At 41.3% G+C, this 18,139-nt stretch overlaps 1 protein-coding gene across 23 annotated transcripts in view; it reads left to right on the top strand.

Moving 5' to 3' along the window:
* The window catches only part of MLH3 (mutL homolog 3), a 33,454-nt gene that overhangs the window by 1,630 nt on the left and 13,685 nt on the right, over nucleotides 1-18,139 (top strand). For 8 of the 23 annotated variants that reach the window (XR_013521397.1, XR_013521396.1, XR_013521395.1 and 5 more), the window contains 7 exons: nucleotides 132-3,483; nucleotides 7,346-7,444; nucleotides 8,127-8,212; nucleotides 9,434-9,538; nucleotides 10,676-10,748; nucleotides 15,890-15,961; nucleotides 17,188-17,299. Coding sequence is in view for 13 of the 23 variants with exons in the window: in XM_035261044.3 (XP_035116935.2) it covers nucleotides 195-3,483; nucleotides 7,346-7,444; nucleotides 8,127-8,212; nucleotides 9,434-9,538; nucleotides 10,676-10,748; nucleotides 15,890-15,961; nucleotides 17,188-17,299 (3,836 nt within the window). In the remaining 10 variants the exon portion in view is untranslated. Of the gene's footprint in view, nucleotides 1-131; nucleotides 3,484-7,345; nucleotides 7,445-8,126; nucleotides 8,213-9,433; nucleotides 9,539-10,675; nucleotides 10,749-14,661; nucleotides 14,740-15,889; nucleotides 15,962-17,187; nucleotides 17,300-18,139 lie in introns of those variants that run through there. The other 15 variants (XR_013521401.1, XR_013521399.1, XR_013521398.1 and 12 more) reach the window with 5 other exon arrangements.

Below are 18,139 nucleotides of genomic sequence, written 5' to 3'. Positions count from 1 at the left end.
TTCAGTTTAATAAGAGCAATTTCATTTACCTCAGATGCTATTTCTTCATAATGCTTGAAAGAAATGTGTAATACTGTGTAATGCTGAAGCTTTGATTATGTGTGTGTGTGTGTGGTTTTTTTCTCCTATAGGCAATTATTTCCAGTCAGAGAAGGAAACCAGTGCCTGGCATTCTCACCATCTTTCTACCTGCCATGATCAAGTGCTTGTCAGCTGAAGTACAAGCCAAATTGCGTTCAGGTTTGGCCATAAGCTCCTTGGGCCAATGTGTTGAGGAACTTGCCCTCAACAGTATTGATGCTGAAGCAAAATGTGTGGCTGTCAGGGTGAATATGGAAACCTTCCAAGTTCAAGTGATAGACAATGGATTTGGAATGGGGAGTGATGATGTAGACAAAGTGGGAAATCGTTATTTCACCAGTAAATGCCACTCGGTACAGGACTTGGAGAATCCAAGGTTTTATGGTTTCCGAGGAGAGGCCTTGGCAAGTATTGCTGACATGGCCAGCACTGTGGAAATTTCATCCAAGAAAAACAGGACAATGAAAACTTTTGTGAAACTGTTTCAGAATGGAAAAGCCCTGAAAGCTTGTGAAGCTGATGTGACTAGACCAAGCGCTGGGACAACTGTAACAGTGTATAACCTATTTTACCAGCTGCCTGTACGGAGGAAATGCATGGACCCTAGGCTGGAGTTTGAGAAGGTTAGGCAGAGGATAGAAGCTCTCTCACTCATGCACCCTTCCATTTCTTTCTCTTTGAGAAATGATGTTTCCGGTTCCATGGTTCTTCAGCTCCCCAGAACCAAAGACGTATGTTCCCGATTTTGTCAAATTTATGGATTGGGGAAGTCCCAAAAGTTAAGAGAAATAAGTTTTAAATATAAAGAGTTTGAGCTTAATGGCTATATCAGCTCTGAAGCACATTACAATAAGAATATGCAGTTTTTATTTGTGAACAAAAGACTAATTTTAAGGACAAAGCTACATAAACTCATTGACTTTTTATTAAGGAAAGAAAGTATTATATGCAAGCCAAAGAATGGTTCCAGCAGTAGACAAATGAATTCAAGTCCTCGGCCCCGGTCTACCCCAGAACTCTATGGTATATATGTAATTAATGTGCAGTGCCAGTTCTGTGAGTATGATGTGTGCATGGAGCCAGCCAAAACTCTGATTGAGTTTCAGAACTGGGACACTCTCTTGTATTGCATTCAGGAAGGAGTGAAAATGTTTTTAAAGCAAGAAAAATTATTTGTGGAATTATCAGGTGAGGATATTAAGGAATTTAGTGAAGATAACGGTTTTAGTTTATTTGGTGCTACTCTTCAGAAGCATGTGACTTCCAATGAGAGGAGTAACCAGGGCAGTTTCCAGGAAGCGTGTAATAATATTTTAGATTCCTATGAGGTGTTTAATTTGCAGTCAAAAGCTGTGAAAAGAAAAGCTACTACAGAAAACATAAACACACAGAATTCTAGGGATTTAGAAGCTATCAGAAGAAATACAAATAATTCACTTTTGTACACTTGTGAATCAGGTGGTCCAGGCCACAACAAAATGACAGAGCCATCGTCACAAAACAAAGACAGCTCTTGCTCAGAATCAAAGATGTTAGAACAAGAGGCAATTGTTGCATCAGAAACAGGAGAAAATGAGAAACATAAAAAATCTTGCCTGGAACATAGCTTTTTAGAAAATCCATGTGGAACCAGTTCGGAAATGTTTTTAAGCCCCTCTCAGACACCACGTCACTTTGAAGAGAGCAGAGAGAATCTAACAATATGGAAAGAAAGTACTGTTAATGGCATGGCTGCCAACATCTTGAAAAATAGTAGAATTCAGAATCAACCAGAGAAATTTAAAGATGCTACTGAAGTGGGATGCCAGCCTCTGCCTTCTGAGGCAACATTATTGGGAGTACATAGTGCTCAGACAGAGAAAGAGAAAAGACAAAAAGAACCTAGCAACTGTGGAGGAAGAAATGTTTTTAGTTATGGACGAGTTAAATTATGTTCCACTGGCTTTATAACTCATGTGGTACAAAATGAGAAAACTAAATCAACAGAAACAGAACATTCATTTAAAAGTTATGTTAGACCTGGTCCCACAAGTGCCCAAGAAACATTTGGAAATAGAACACATCATTCAGTTGAAACTCCAGACATAAAACATTTAGCCAGCACTTTAAGTAAAGAATCTGCTCAATTACCCAACAAAAAAATTTGCAGAACAAATATAAGTTATGGGCTAGAGAATGAACCTACAGCAACTTATAAAATGTTTTCTACTTTTCAGGAAGGTAGCAAAAAATCACAAACAGGTTGCATGTTATCTGATACATCCCCCTCTTTCCCCTGGTATAGAAGTGTTTCAAATGATATTAAGAAAACAGATAAATTAATCGGTTCCTCCAAACCAATTGTCCGTAAGAAGCTAAGCTTGAGTTCACAACTAGGATCATTAGAGAAGTTCAAGAGGCAATATGGAAAGATTGAAAATCCACAGGATACAGAAGTAGAGGAAAGTAATGTCGAAGTCACTACCAATCTCTGTCCTCAAGTTGAACCTGACATTCTGCTGAAGGACAAGAACCGCTTAGACAATGCTGATGTTTGTAAAATCACTACTACGAAGCATAGTTATTCAAATAGTAGTTGGCAACCAGCAAGCCACATCCTTTACTCAGAGAAGTGTCCATTCTCCAAGGATGAAGATTGTTTAGAACAGATGCCTGGTTTGAGAGAAAACCCTATGACCCTGAAAGAGTTCTCTCTCTTTAATAGAAAACCTCTGGACCTTGAGAAATCATCTGAATCACTAGCCTCTAAATTATCCAGACTGAAGGATTCTGAAAAAGAAACTCAAACAATGGAGATGACGAGTCCTTTTAATGAACTTCCAAATTCAGATTCTAGTAGGAAAGACAGCGAGTTGTACAATGTATTAACACAAGATTTTTGTATGTTATTTAAAAACAAGCATGAAAAAGTAGAGAATGGTGTCATTCCAGTATCAGATTCTGCCACACAGGGTAATTCCTTTAATAAAAGTAGTGAAACACACTCTAACAGCAGTACAACAGAGAACTCTGTGATATCACAAACTCCTTTGGTATTGCCCTGTAATAATTCTAAAGTTATCGGTAAAGATTCAGATGTTCTTCTAAGAGCTTCAGAAGAACAGATAGGAAGTCCTGACTCTCCCAGTGGAATGTTAATGAATCTGGTAGAAGATGCCACAGGTGACCAAAATGGAATTTGTTTTCAAAGTGAGGAATCTAAAGCAAGAACTTGTTCCGAAAATGAAGAGTCAAACACGTGTTGTTCGGATTGGCAGCAGCATTTTGATGTAGCCTTGGGAAGAATGGTTTATGTCAACAAAATGACTGGACTCAGCACATTCATTGCCCCAACTGAGGACGTTCGGGCTGCTTGTACTAAAGACCTGACGACTGTGGCTGTGGATGTTGTACTTGAGAATGGTAAGTATGTAGTGTTCATGTGCATGAGATGCTCTTGGAGATGGGAATGCTGGACAAGGAATAAGACCCTCATTATCCAAAGAGATGATCTCAATAGATAGAACATTTTAAAGACCACTTATAAAACATGTTGTGTTTTCATGCTATATGAAGATTCTCTAGGTCCAACACTAATTTTTTTTTTTTTGAGACAGAGTCTTGCTCTGTCACCCAGGCTGGAGTGCAGTGGCGCAATCTCTCAGCTCACTGCAACCTCTGACCCCCAGTTCAAGTAATTCTCCTGCCTCAGCCTCCCATGTAGCTTGGATTACAAGAACACACCACCACGCCCAGCTAAATTTTTGTATTTTTAGTAGAGACAGAGTTTCACCATGTTGGCCAGGCTGGTCTCAAACTCCCAGCCTCAAGTGTTCCACCTGCCTTGGCCTCCCAAAGTGCTGGGAGTACAGGTGTGAGCCATCGTGCCCAGCCTCTAGGTCCAACACTATTTAAATAGAGAAGTACAGTGAAGGGATTTAAGTGCGTATATATATGTCTATGGGTGTGTATATGTGTAAGAAAGGGGGTGATGAGTATATACCAAGAACAACAATGTAAAAGGTGGAGGAGACTGTCAAATTTTAATGAAAATGATACTATTAATAGTTGGGAAGGTCCACAGTACTTTCCTACCTTGTTTTCCCTTCTTCTCAGATGCCCAGCTCTCCTAAAAATATGTCTTTAAAGGCACGTGCAGTGTCAGCATGGTATTGTACTGGAAGTTTCTCTGCATGGCTTCCAGGTTAAGGGCCAGAATGATTCTGTAACCATCCTAGGTTTCCCAGTAAACTCTGTGGCTTAGTACAGTACTATATTTATGAACTTTTTCTTTCTAGAAAGTAGGACTTGTCCATGAACTTTTCAAAATATAGGTCAAGTATGTATTTTCATGACTATACTTTTCAAATGTACTTTATTTATTTATTTATTTTGAGACGGGGTCTCACGCTGTCACCCAGGCTGGAGTGCAGTGGTATTGATCTAGGCTCACTGCAACCTCCGCCTCCCAGGTTCAAGCAATTCTGCCTCAGCCACCTGAGTAGCTGGGATTACAGGTGTGCACCACCATGCCCAGCTAATTTTTGTATTTTTAGTAGAGATGGGGTTTCACCATGTTGGTCAGGCTGGTCTCGAACTCCTGACCTTGTGATCCACCTGCCTCGGCCTCCCAAAGTGCTGGGATTACAAGTGTGAGCCACCGCGCCCAACCTCAAATGTATACCTTATTATAAGGCATATGGTAAAATCTCCTTCATCTCTTTATAGTGTAAGTAGCTGTTATGCAGGAAGACAATAGTATGGCTATTAGATAGTACCACAGGGTTACATTAGAGCCTGCACTAGTACTCTGGGCTCTTGGTGGACATTTAAAGTGACATCGACCTGGCAGTGTTTTGAGAACCAGATGTTTAGAGGTGATAAAGTTGATTTCCATTTGGCTGTAATTTTGGCTTTGCACTACGAGGATAAACATTACATCTGTATACATATTAAAAGTTTTGAATGCTGCAAAAGAATGGAACTTGTATAAATGTAGTTATAAGTCAATTTATAATTTCTCCTGAGGATAAGTATCTTTAGTAGGAAGCTGTGATTTCTTTAAGGTTAAATAAGACCTTTACTTTTCAGTGTTTTTCTGTTTTTTTCCTTGTGGAAAAAAAAAATCACTGTAGTAACTTCAGTAGTATTTCAGTAGTATTAGGAGAAAACTCATTTCTTTGACTAAGATTCCTCTGACTATCAAGTTGGTCTTAAAGCCACATTATGTGCTTTTCAATCTATGTAGTTTTATGTCCTGATTTATACTGAATGTTTATCAGAGGTAAATCTACAGCACTGGCACCTCATCTTCCTGAGATGCAACTGCTTCTGATATGGTGCCAAAAAAATAACTGCATTACATGACACTGTGAGATAGCTGTTGCTAAAAGGAAGGGGGAAATCTTAACTGCCGTACTCAACATAAATATCTCTTCCTGTTGAATCTAGATATTTAAAACACTTTAGCTTACTTAGCATTCTGGATTAGCATACCTTTTAGTGAACTTTTGAGTGTCATGTTAACTCATAGATTCTAATGAAAAATATTTTTGGTGTAGAAGTTCTGTGGGTCTGGCGCAGTGGCTAACACCTGAAATCCCAGCACTTTGGGAGGCCAAGGCAAGTGGATCATGAGGTCAGGAGATTGAGACCATCCTGGCTAACACAGTGAAACCCCATCTCTACTAAAAATACAAAAAATCAGCCAGGCGTAGTGGCACAAGCCTGTAGTCCCAGCTACTCGGGAGGCTGAGTCCTTGAACCCAGGAGGCAGAGGTTGCAGTGAGCCGAGATCGTGCCTGCATGATCTAGCCTGGGCACTCTAGCCTGGGCAACAGAGTGAGACTTTGTCTCAAAAAAGAATAAAAGGAGTTCCATGAAGAGATGGCTCCTCAGTACCCTGCTACCTTTCTGGAAATGGCTGATATACATTAGGACATTAGGACATTGTCAAACTTTACACAAAGGTGTTATATGAGCTAAATTGTAAAAGATAGTTTTTTTCTTGTTGCCCAGGCTGGAGTACAATGGTGTGATCTCAGCTCACCACAACCTCTGCCTCCTAGGTTCAAGTGATTCTCCTGCCTCAGCCTCCTGAGTAGCTGGGATTACAGGCATGTGCCACCACACCTGGCTAACTTAGTATTTTTAGTAGAGATGGGATTTCTCCGTGTTGGTCAGGCTGGTCTCGAACTCCTGACCTCAGGTGATCTGCCCGCCTCAGCCTCCCAAAATGCTGGGATTACAGGTGTGAGCCACCAGCCTAAAAGATAAATTTTAATGTATAGAAGAGAGGATCTATAAAGGTGATTTTGAGGAGTAGTGTCAAGTCCCCAAGCCTTGGTAGTTTTTTCTTTAAAATATTTAACACAGTTCCTTCTGTTAGTAGTTATAAACCTGTTTCACTTCATTATCTTAATTTTATCATTCTTAACCTCTCCAGGTGTAGTCCAACAGATTTATCTGTCATGTTTTGCTCCTGTTCTAAAGTTGTCAAATTAAGCATTGCTTCTAAAACTCAAATCTGATCTTCCTTCATGGAGAACAGCAGCATTTGGGCCAGACCTTATTAGACTCAAATTTGAATTGAGAACCTTTCATTTGTCCATCTGTTCACTTATTCATGCAACATTTGTTGATCATCCACACTGTGCGAGGTGCTGCCACATTGCAGGTTAACTGACTTTGCTTTCAGGAGTTCACAGTACTATTAGGGAAGACAGCTATCTAAACATAATTGTAATGTAATGAGACAAATGTTAGGATAGAGACATACATTGGGGATAAGACAGTCAAGCTGGAGAATTGTGAAGGTTGTAGCAAGTTGTGGGTGACAGTTAAATACTGCTGCTCTATGTCTAACACGGGGCTTCTCTGGATGATTTTTCATTGTAGGGTTTGTCCTATGCATTGAAGGGTATTTAGCAGCACCTGTGGCCTTTATCTGCTAGATGCTAGTAGAATGTTGTGTCAGTGACAAGTGTCTCAAGACATTGCCAGATGTTCCCTTGGGCAAAGTCACCTCCCAGTGAGAATCACAGTGACCTATTCTAGGCCTTCATTCTGTCTGGTATAAATGGATAATGGAACTAAACATTAATGGAGAGTCCTAAATTGACAGCATAATTTCATTAAAGGACTTCTGATTCTCAATGTAGTGTTTAGTAGTCTGCTTTATGTCTTGACTCAGTTTGTGTAGAAAGAGGTTTTATGTAATTAAATTTTTAAATAGTTTACTTGTATTTTAAGTTCAAATTTCTAGGTTTTTCTTTCTTATATTTAGGATCTCAGTACAGGTGTCATCCTTTTAGAAGCGACCTTGTTCTTCCTTTCCTTCCGAGAGCTCGAGCAGAGAGGACGGTGATGAGACAGGAAAACAGAGGTAGGGGTGGCAGAGACTGCTGGGGCACCCAGTACACATCGTACCACCTAACTCAAAATACAAAGCAGGCTTGCATTAAGCTTGATCGGTGCCAGCTGTGCTGTACTGGAATCAGGAATTCCCCACGGCCCTATTTAACAGCAGAACTAAGTAATTCAGTGCATGCATTTAGATCAGAAATTACTTTTCCAGACTTGAGGTCAATACTTGGTGATTATGCGTAGTCTGTGGTGTCTTTGTGATTGGGGGACATGTTTCTTATTTTTAAAAAGGCTGGACTGGCACTTCCGAGTTACTGTAGTTTTATCTAAGCAAAAATCTTCAGAAAAAGCTACAGACAGCTATTTTGTGTGTGTGTCTAAAAATAGATAAGCTATATATTTTGCCTAAAGGCAGTAAGGCTACAAATTTGAGCCATAGCTTCTCCACCAGTGTTCCAAAATATCTCTTGTAAACAGTTTGGAGAAAAGCTATAATGCCAGAAGATACAGTCACCAACTCTAGTTTAAAAAGTAATAGATCAAAACAATTTAGAGATATAGCAAACACTGCACATTTGTAGAAAACAGAAACAATGTTTGTGATCTTTGGTCTTGAGGTTACAGCTCACCAAATAGGAAATGCCATTCCCTCCTTTTCTGTGGTTTTTGATGCCAACTTTACCTGTTCCCTTTTGCCCTAGATACTGTGGATGATACTCCTCGTAGCGAATCACTTCAGTCCTTGTTCTCAGAATGGGACAATCCAGTATTTGCCCGTTATCCAGAGGTGGGTCTGTAGCAGTTTTTCTTTGCCTGTTATTTTAAACTTTGAGTTTCAAGACGGGTACAGCTGCATGCCCTTATAGCCTCAGCTACTCAGGAGGTTGAGGTGGGAGGATCACTTGAGGCCAGGATTTCAAGGCTGTAGTGTGCTGATTGCACCTGTGAATAGCCACTGCACTGTAGCCTGGGCAGCATAGTGAGACTCCATCTCTTTTTTTTTTTCTTTCTTTTATTTGAGACGGAGTTTCGCTTTTTCGCCCAGGCTGGAGTGCAGTGGCGTGATCTTGGCTCACTGCTACCTCCGCATTCTGGTTTCAAGCAATTCCCCTGCCTCAGCCCCCTGAGTACTGGGACTACAGGCGTGCACCAACACGCCTGGCTAATTTTTGTATTTTTAATAGAGACGAGGTTTCACCATGTTGGCCAGGCTGGTCTTCGTGATCCTCCTGCCTTGGCCTCCCAAAGTGCTGAGATTACAGGCTTGAGCCACCATACCCCGCACTCCATCTTAAAAAAAAAACAGTAAATAAATTAAAAATAAAATCTGAATTTTATTTAAGCTGAGTATGGTCATGCAAGACTATACTAATTTGTAATTATGATTGGAAACTGGGCATATTTCCAAGTAATTTATTTGGAAGTTAATGAGAGGAAAAATCAAATTTATAGCATTTTGGGAGCTCAGGCATTTTGGATTAAACATGTATAATCAATCTGAGAATAGTGAATGTGTTTACCACTCTCAGAAACTCTGACTTGTAGCTTTGGCACAGTATTCAGGGTGGCGATAATAACACTGTTACCATTAGATAAAGCCACGCATCTTCTACTGGAGGAACAGTTGGCCTGGGTGGATGTTCTGTCCTGGGTGTGTTTTCACAGAATGTACTGTGCATGCTGTAAACAGGGTGTATGATAGATGAGCATTTGATTCCTGATTCTTTCCTCGAGATATCATTTCAGGACTTGATCATGGAGCATAGACAAATTATTGTTCTGAAACAGTATTGGGTTTTTTTTGTCAGTAACTTTGTTTATATGCAAAAATTGGTATTTAAGACTCATCATTCATAGATTCTTTTGAATTTCTCTAAATTCCCTGAATTCAACCCACCTCTACTAGGCTATATAAAAATGAATGTTTTTAAAGCACCGATATCTTTGGTAAAACAGTTCTGCAGACACAAAAATTAAAATTTATATTATGTTTTGCCGAGTCTTCTAGGTTGCTGTGGATGTAAGCAGTGGCCAGGCTGAGAGCTTAGCGGTTAAAATTCACAACATCTTATATCCCTATCGTTTCACCAAAGAAATGATTCATTCAATGCAGGTAAAAGATTGATTTTGAAATCTCATAAATATATATAAGGCCTAAGCTAGACTAACTCTTCTGAAATTGGATTTATTTAATTATGTAGACTACCTTGGTCAAGGCACGTGTGTGTGTGTGTGTGTGTGTGTGTGTGCGTGCGTGCACACATGTGCGTGGGTGCACACATATCTTATAACTTTTATCATCAGAAGAAAAAGCAAGGAATTCATTATAATTACAAAGAAAAAAATGTCCTTAGTAGTGTGAGTAGGTTTGGAGGGAATGAATTATGGATTCAGGCTCACAGTTTCAAGGATTCTCAAGGTTCTCCTGAAGAAGATTGTATGTTGACTTTATATTTGGCAATAATTTACAAATCAATAAGTGCTTTAGTGACCTTGTCCTTAAGTGTACAACAGTGCCCTCTTAGAAATGACCCTCTATTGTGTGAGGCTACACAGGCTTGGGAAAGCCCATATTGAGGAGTTCCATTAACAAGAGAGACCCTTTGTCTGATCTGCTCTTCTTCTTTGCCCTCTGCTTACCACCTTGGCTGTCTTAGTCTCTTGGTTTTCAGTATGGAAACAAATTAGGAGGTTAACAGATCTAGGTAAATTCCTAACCTGGCATTCACCTGGTACCAGAGCAGGCAAGAAATTGATCTAGAAATAGAACCTGGGGCAGTGGTATAGGCTAGGGGGTATTGAGGAGCCTCATGTACCTAGACAGGGAGGAACCACCAAGGTCTAAAGCTACCAGTGGCTTTTAACTTCTTTAATTGATTAGCTCCTCCAAAATAGTTTTCTTTGCTTTTGTAAAATTTTTAAAAATGTATTTCAGCCTTTATGTTACCAATTCTGGTAACATTAACTTTTCTAAGAGTCACTCTGTTGGGAGCATCTCAGCCCTTCTCTAAAGTCTTTCTAGCACAGCACTCTTAGATGTGGGACCCTGTCTTCCCCTGTTGCCTCCCTCCTCTTGTATCTTCTGATCACGCCACTTGCCCATTCTTTCATCCTTCTAGTGACTTTTTCAGGTTCATCAAAACCTTACCCAGTCTCAGGGATAGAAGTGTGATAAGGCAAATAACTCTAAATAAGTACAGTTCTGTGCCTTTTTATTCAGTGTTATACCACTTATTTGAATGTCTGACAGGTTCTCCAGCAAGTGGATAACAAGTTTATTGCCTGCTTGATGAGCACTAACACTGAAGAGAATGGCAAGGCAGGTAAGAATGGAGTTTAGCCTCAATGACTAACCAGCTGGTCTTCTTATAACCTTTTTTTAATGATTATTTTTGGTATATAATACAGTTTCAATGATTTGGATGGATTAGGGAAAGACAATCTAAATTAAGAATATTATGAAGGCTGGATATACTAGCTAACCCCTGTAATCCCAACACTTTTGGAGGGGAGGGAGGTGGATTGCTTGAGGCCAGAGTTTAAGACCAGCCTGGGCAACATGGCAAAACCCCATCTCTACTAAAAATACAAAAATTGGCTGGGCATGGTGGCGTGCACCTGTAGTCCCAGCTACTCAGGAGGCTAAGACACAAGAATTGCTTGAACTTGGGAGGCAGAGGATGCAGTGAGCCAAGATTGTGCTAATACACTCCAGCCCAGGCAAACAGACATTTAGTTTTATGTTCAGACACATACATAAGCTCAGGATACACGTTAAACTATCAAGAGTATTTACTTTGGGAGTGAAAATGGGAGTGTGCAAAGGAGATAATTCTTCTTGTACTCTTTTAAATATTTTCTATTTTTTGACCTTTTAATAATATTTTCGTATTTTCCTTTTACAATAATAGAAAGTATATATAATGAACTCTGCTAGGTTTATCAAGATTTACACAGACCCTCTTGGTGACCTGCTTTAATTAAACAATAATAGTTTGTAAATACATTAACTCATTCAACAAATATTGATTGAGCGCCCATTGTATGCCAGGGACTATGCCAGGCCCTAGGGATACAATGATGGGAAAATACATATATGTGAGAGAAAAAAACAGTTCCACAAACATGAAATTTTAATTCTAGCTCTTGTAATGGAGGGAGAGATACAAGCTGCTATAAGAACCTGCATTGAGAGATACGATTTCGTCAGGGAGTTCAGGAAAGTGCTTCTTGGTAAAATGAGTCTGAAGTATGAATATGAATTAACTAAGTAAAGAAAGGAAGGAATAACATACACAATTATGATTTCCTGTTCTCAGTGAGTGGAAGCAGTGCCAGGGGAACTGGAGATGAGGCTAGAGAAGTAGGTAGGAGTCAGATTTTAAATGCCAGCTACAAGCTTTGCTTTGTCCCAACACCATTGGAAACCATTAAAAGCTTTGTTTGTTTGTTTGTTGGTTTGTTTGTCTGTTTGTTTGTTTTTGGGGTGGTACATGTTGTATCACATTTGCATTTTAAAAAGATTGCTCTGGTTGCAGTGTGGAGAATACAGTAGGAGTGGGGTGGAGTTCCAGTTAACTGTTGAGTGACTGTTAAAAGAATATTGCAAAATCTGAGACATGGTTAGGTGGGACCAGGGTGGACTAGAGAGCAGTGAATGTATTGGAAAGATATTTAGGAGATAGAGTCAGGAGGGCTTGGTGATAGATTGGGTATGAGAGGGTATGTAAAAGATGACTTCTGGTTTTCTGGCCTCCAAAGCTGAGTGGATGATGTCGCAGGACCTGGCTTGCAGGCAGAGCAGGCAGTGAGGATGAAAATAATGAGTTCAGTCTAAGTTCTCTTTGAAATGCTCCAGAACAGATGTCAAGAATGTGGATGGATATTTCATGTCTGGCCTAGGGAAGTGTTCTGACATGGAAATATAAATTTGAGTCATCAGATGCAGAAAAGTGGTCACTGACCCCTGGATATAAATGTTATCACCTAGGGGAAAAAAAATGAAGAGTGAGGAGAAGTCTTGAATCTAGAATAATTCTAGCATGTAAGAGCTGAGTAGAAGAGGATGAACCAGCAAAAGAAATTGTGAAGGAACAGCTAGAGAAACCGGAAGAAAACAGAAGAATGTTGTGTTGGAAGGCCAAGACATCATGCCAAACACTGCAAGACATTAAGTAAGATGAGGATCATCTGATTTTGTGACAGTAGAAACCAGGGATTTTAGCAAGTGAGAGTTGTTTCGGAGAATAGACGGGACAGGGTGTTTGTTGATGGTGCTAATGGAGGCTGCAAGGAGATACTTAGAAATGTGCCTGTGACATGGAAGAGAGGGACTAAAGAGGGTGAGGGTGAGGGTGAGAGAGGACTTTTTTTTTAATGGAAGAATCTTGAGCATATTTACAAAGGATGCCTGATAGGATAAGTTTCCTGAAAGGCCTGAGTGGCTGAGCCCTGATCACCAGTTGAGGGCTGGCTCCAGCTTGGTAGCACCTGCAGGCAAGCACTTCTAAAGTTACAGAGCATTTTCTCTAAGGAATTTCAAAATATTCCTTTTACCTTGTTTAGTAAATGTCATGGTAGATCAAAGGCAAATTAACCTAAAGTTCTGTCAGAATTATCATGAATATAGAATTCGTAAAGATCAAATTCCTGTAGTTTTACTATTTCTAGAAAAGTAATAATATTTTTTTGAAAGTTTTTATTACCTAAAATTCTTTGTTGTTTTTGAGATGTCAGTATGTCTCCTAATGGTGCTCAAGATGGATGTAGCCACAAAATCTGCAGTTGTCGAAAGAAGCAAAATGGTTCTGTTAAAATTTCTTTTTCTTTATCTCTCTCTTCTCTCCTCTCTTCTCTCCTTCCTCTCCTCTCCTGTCCTCTCTTCCTCCTCTTCTTCCTCCTCTTCCTCCTCCTCCTCCCCTCCCCTCACTCTCCCCTCCACCTTCCCTCCCCTTCCCTCCCCTTCTCCTCCTCTCCTTCACCCTCTTCTCTCCCCCTCCCCTTACCCCTTCCCCTCCCCTCCCCCTTTCTCCCCTCCCCTTTCCTCCCCTCCCCCTTCCCTCCTTCTCCCCTTCCCCCTCACCTCCCCTCCCCTTTTCTCCACTCCCCCTCACCTCCCCTCCCCTTTTCTCCACTCCCCCTCCCCTTCCCTCTCCCCTCTCCACTCCCATCCCCCTCCCATCTGCTCCCCCTTCTCTTCTCTCCCCCTCCCCCTTCCCTCCCCTCTCCTTCCCTTTCCCCTCCCCCTTACCTCCCCTCTTCCCTCCTCTTCCCTCTCCCCTCCCCCTCCTTTCCTCTTCCTCTCCCCCTCTCCCCCCCTTTCCTATCCCCTCCTCCTCCCCTCCTTTTCCTCTCCCCTTCCCTCTCCCCTCTCCCCCTCCCTCCCTCCCCTCCCCTCCCCTCCTCTCCTCTCCACCTTCTCCTCTTCTCCCCCCTCCTCTCCTCTCCCCCTTCCCTCTCCCCTCCCCCCTCCCCTCCCCCTCTCCTTTCTCCTCTCCCCTCCCTATTCCCCCCTCCCCTTTCCCTCCCCTTTCTCCTCTCCCCTCCCCATTCCCCTCTCCCCTCTCCCCTCCTCCTTCCCTTCCCCTCCCATTCCCCCTCCCCTCCCCTCCCCCTCCCCTCCTCCCTGTTGCCCAGGTGGGAGTATAGTGGCACAATCTCTGCTCACTGCAATCTCCACCTCTTGTATTCAAGGGATTTTCCTGCCTCAGCAGGGATGTACCACCACTTCTGGCTAATTTTTATATTTTTAGTAGAGACCAGGTTTCACCATGTCGGACAGGCTGATCTTGAACTCCTGACCTCAAGTGGTCTACCCTCCTCACCCTCCCAAAGTGTTGGAATTACAAGCATAAGCCACAGAGCCCAGCCAAAATCTGCGTTTTAATAAGATCCCCAGGTGGTATGTGTGCCTATGAATGTTTGAGAAGCCCAGGTCTAAGGCAGGACAAACACCACCTGAGGGGAATCCAGGCATCGCCTGTTGCTGTACAGCTGGGGAGATGAGAATAGTTTTTACATTTTGTAATGGTTGGAAAAAAAAGAAAAAGATTTCTTGACACATCAATATTTTATGAAATTAGTATTTCGGTGTCGATAAATAAAGTTTTCTTGGAACACAGCTACAATATTTACATATTGTCTACGGCTGCTTTGTCTCAAAAAGAATTGTTGAGTAGTCATGACAGAAATCGTGTGGCCCAAGCAGCCTAAAATGTTTATGATCTGGCCCTTCAGAAAACATTCACCGGCTTCTGATCTAAAGTGCATTAGAGGGACATTCTTCGTGGGTTTCCAAGGAACTTGTACACCAAGGTTAGCTGATTGTAACAATCTGTGGTTTAATGATCCTTTATCATATTAAAGTTGATCAATAAAGCAAAATCAGTATTTAAACAAAGGCATTATATATTCAAGCTTCAAACTTGAGGAAATGCCACTTTGACTTTGTTTTTTTTCTTTGAGATGGAGTCTCGCTCTGTCCAGGCTGGAGTGCAGTGGCATGATCTTGGCTCACTGCAACTCTGCCTCCCAGGTTGAAGCAATTCTTCTGCCTTGGCCTTCTGAGTAGCTGGGACTACAGGCGCCTGCCACCATGCCCAGCTAATTTTTATACTTTTAATAGAGAGGGGGTTTTACCATGTTGGCCGGGTTGGTCTTGATCTCTTGACCTCATGATCCACCTGCTTGGCCTCCTGACCCTGACCCTGACTTTTCTTTTCTCTTTTTTTTTTTTTTTTTTTTTTTTTCTGAGACAAGAGTCTCGCTCTGTCGCCCAGGCTGGAGTGCAATGACATAATCTTGGCTCACTGCAACCTCCGCCTCCTGGGTTCAAGTGATTCTCCTGCCTCAGCCTCCCGAGTAGCCGGGATTACAGGCATGTGCCACCACACCCAGCTAATTTTTTGTATTTTTAGTAGAGACTGGGTTTCATCATGTTGACCAGGATGGTCTTGAACTCCTGACCTCAGGTGATGCGTCTGCCTCAGCCTCCCAAAGTGCTGAAATTACAGGCGTGAGCCACCATGCCCAGCCTGACTTTGTTTTCTAAATGAGATACTGATGAATTAAAGAGTTTCTTAGTTTACCTTTTGTTTTCTAAAAAATGAAATTATGGGGAAAATCATAAACTTAATCAGATAAAAATTAGTAATACTGGTTATCTCTGGGGAGGGAAACTAGGAGGGGTGGAGCAAGGGCATAAAGGAGACCTAATTATATTTCCTTTTGTGCCTTTCAGAATTGGATCTGGGATCCAAACTTATGGGATAAGTTTGCTTTCATTTTTCCCATAATTTCATTTTTTAGGAAATAAAAGGTTCAATTGTTACTATTCAAAATGTTTTTTCTTAGGCTGTTGTTAGATAGTTTGAATTAAGCCTTCTCTCTCCTCAACACACATGATGGTTGTCCTGTTGTCATCTTGCTCTGGGAATCTGAAAGTCCACAATCCTTGCTCATCTAGGTGGGAACCTGCTCGTGCTGGTGGATCAGCATGCTGCCCATGAGCGTGTACGCCTAGAGCAGCTTATCAATGGTAAGGATCTTTGCAAGCAGAAAGAAATTGAGACTCCCAGCAGAATCAGTGCACCTCAAAAAGCTTTTCTAACTGACTGTGTGAGGAAGCACGCTTTGTACTGTATGTTCAAAAATTAAGCTACAGTCTTCCAGTTTGGCCTGTGTTATAACTGAAAGAATGTAGTAGTTCACTAATTCAAAAATGTGGGTCTTATTTATGTGGTCAGAGGTGTATTTGCCACACATTTATAATCAACCCAGAGGTGCCAAGGACAGGCTGCTTACTCTGACATCCAGCACAAAGATCTGTTCCTCCATATGCCCGGTGATCTTGGCATGCCTTCCCGTACCCCTTCAGGCAGAGACTACTGGCAGCTCAGAAGGCCCAGTGTACTGTTTTGATTTTAAATTTTAGTTGGCTTTTGAATATACAGTATAATCAAATAGATTCAATTCTGAAAGGCACAAAAGGGAATAATAAGAAAGTCTCCTTTCTACCCTTCCTCCATCCCTCCTTGTTTCTCTTCCCCAGAGACAACCAACATCACTGGTTTTTAAATCTAGCTTTCCAAAGCAATATATGCTTTTTAATTTTTTTTTTGATACCCATTTTTTTCATCATGAGACTGTTTGCCAAGTTGCAAAATACTAGGAAAGTCTTTACTCCTGTGGCCTATGAGTAATGTCAAAGAGTTAGGCGAGGACCTCAGGAGGTGCTTCATGGACTAGAAGGGCAACGATATTACTGTTATTTTCACTTTTCCTTATAAAACGATGGCCTAAAAGTTGGGAAAGATATAGTAAAAACAGTGTTAGAAAAACTTACTTCTACAGGCCCTGCACCATTTGAGAATAATACTAATTCTCTCCAGAGACTGGGAGACCCTGCTCAAGGAAAGGGAAGCCTTCTGGAGCCATGAGATTGTGTGGTAAACCCACATATGTCCCTGGTAATCCACATTATTCACCTCTGTCATCAAAACCACATTTATTAACTACAGGAACATTGCATTGTTCCTCTGAATGTAAGATGCAAGTCTTATATTTCTTATTTTGGAAAATACTACCCAAATTGGTTAATAGGCTGAGTATTAGCTTGACTTTAAAAATGGAAATCCAAAGTCTAAAATTGAACATTAAACATTCTGCTATGCACTAGAATGATTATATCAAGGCTGTGCTGTATTTTTGTCTGAATCTAGACTTCCCTTCCTACCCTTAACCCATTCATCTTTCTGCCAATAGATTCCTACGAGAAACAACAGGCACAGGGCTCTGGTCGGAAGAAATTACTGTCTTCTACTCTAATTCCTCCGCTAGAGATAACAGTGACAGAGGAACAAAGGAGACTCTTACGGTTCGTACCACCGTAAGAATGTGATGTTGACGGTATCAGTTCTCACAATAATTCTGTGAGGAATAAGCATAACTATTGTTCCGTTTTTCAGATGAGACCAAGAGAGGTTGCAAGACTTGTCTAAGGTCGTAGCAGTTATTAAGTAGTGGAGCAGACACTCAAAGGCTGGTCATCTAACTCCACAGGCTGGTTTTTTCCTTTTTTAAAATATGTTTTTTTCTGCATCTAATCCTCCATTAGAATAATTAATTAATTAATAATTATTTGAGACAAGGTCTTGCTCTGTTGTCCAGGCTGGAGTGCAGTGGTGCGATCTCCGCTCACTGCAACCTCCACCTTCCAGGCTCAAGCAATCCTCCTACTTCAGCCTCCCAAGTAGGTGGAACTACAGGTGGGCACCACCATGATGGGCCAATTTTTGTAATTTTTTGGTAGAGATGGGGTTTCACCATGTTGCCCGGGCTGGTCTTGAACTCCTAGACTCAAGCAGTCCTCCCGCTTTGGCCTCACAAAGTGCTGGGATTACAGGCATGAGCCACTGCACCCAGCCTCTTCTTTCCACTGTGTCCCAGCTGGTGAGTATAGGATAGTGTTTCCCTGATAATTTTTTCCAGCAGTTGGCTTAGAACACCCTTTTCATTTCTTGGAACAGTCTGTGTTTATGCCATGCTTTGTGAAAGCAAAGTTTCTGCAGTAATTGCTCCCATTCTGCTTTGCCTTGGTGCATTCTAGACTCTTAGTTTTCATTACCATAATCATAATGGGAAGAAAGTAACACACTGGGATGCAAGGAAGGGGCAAATCATATAGTGAGTCACAAGATAGGACATCTATTTTGCC

This window comes from Callithrix jacchus, chromosome 8, assembly GCF_049354715.1.
Source record: "Callithrix jacchus isolate 240 chromosome 8, calJac240_pri, whole genome shotgun sequence".
Taxonomy (NCBI): domain Eukaryota; kingdom Metazoa; phylum Chordata; class Mammalia; order Primates; family Cebidae; genus Callithrix; species Callithrix jacchus.
This window is presented reverse-complemented; position numbering and strand designations above follow the sequence as displayed.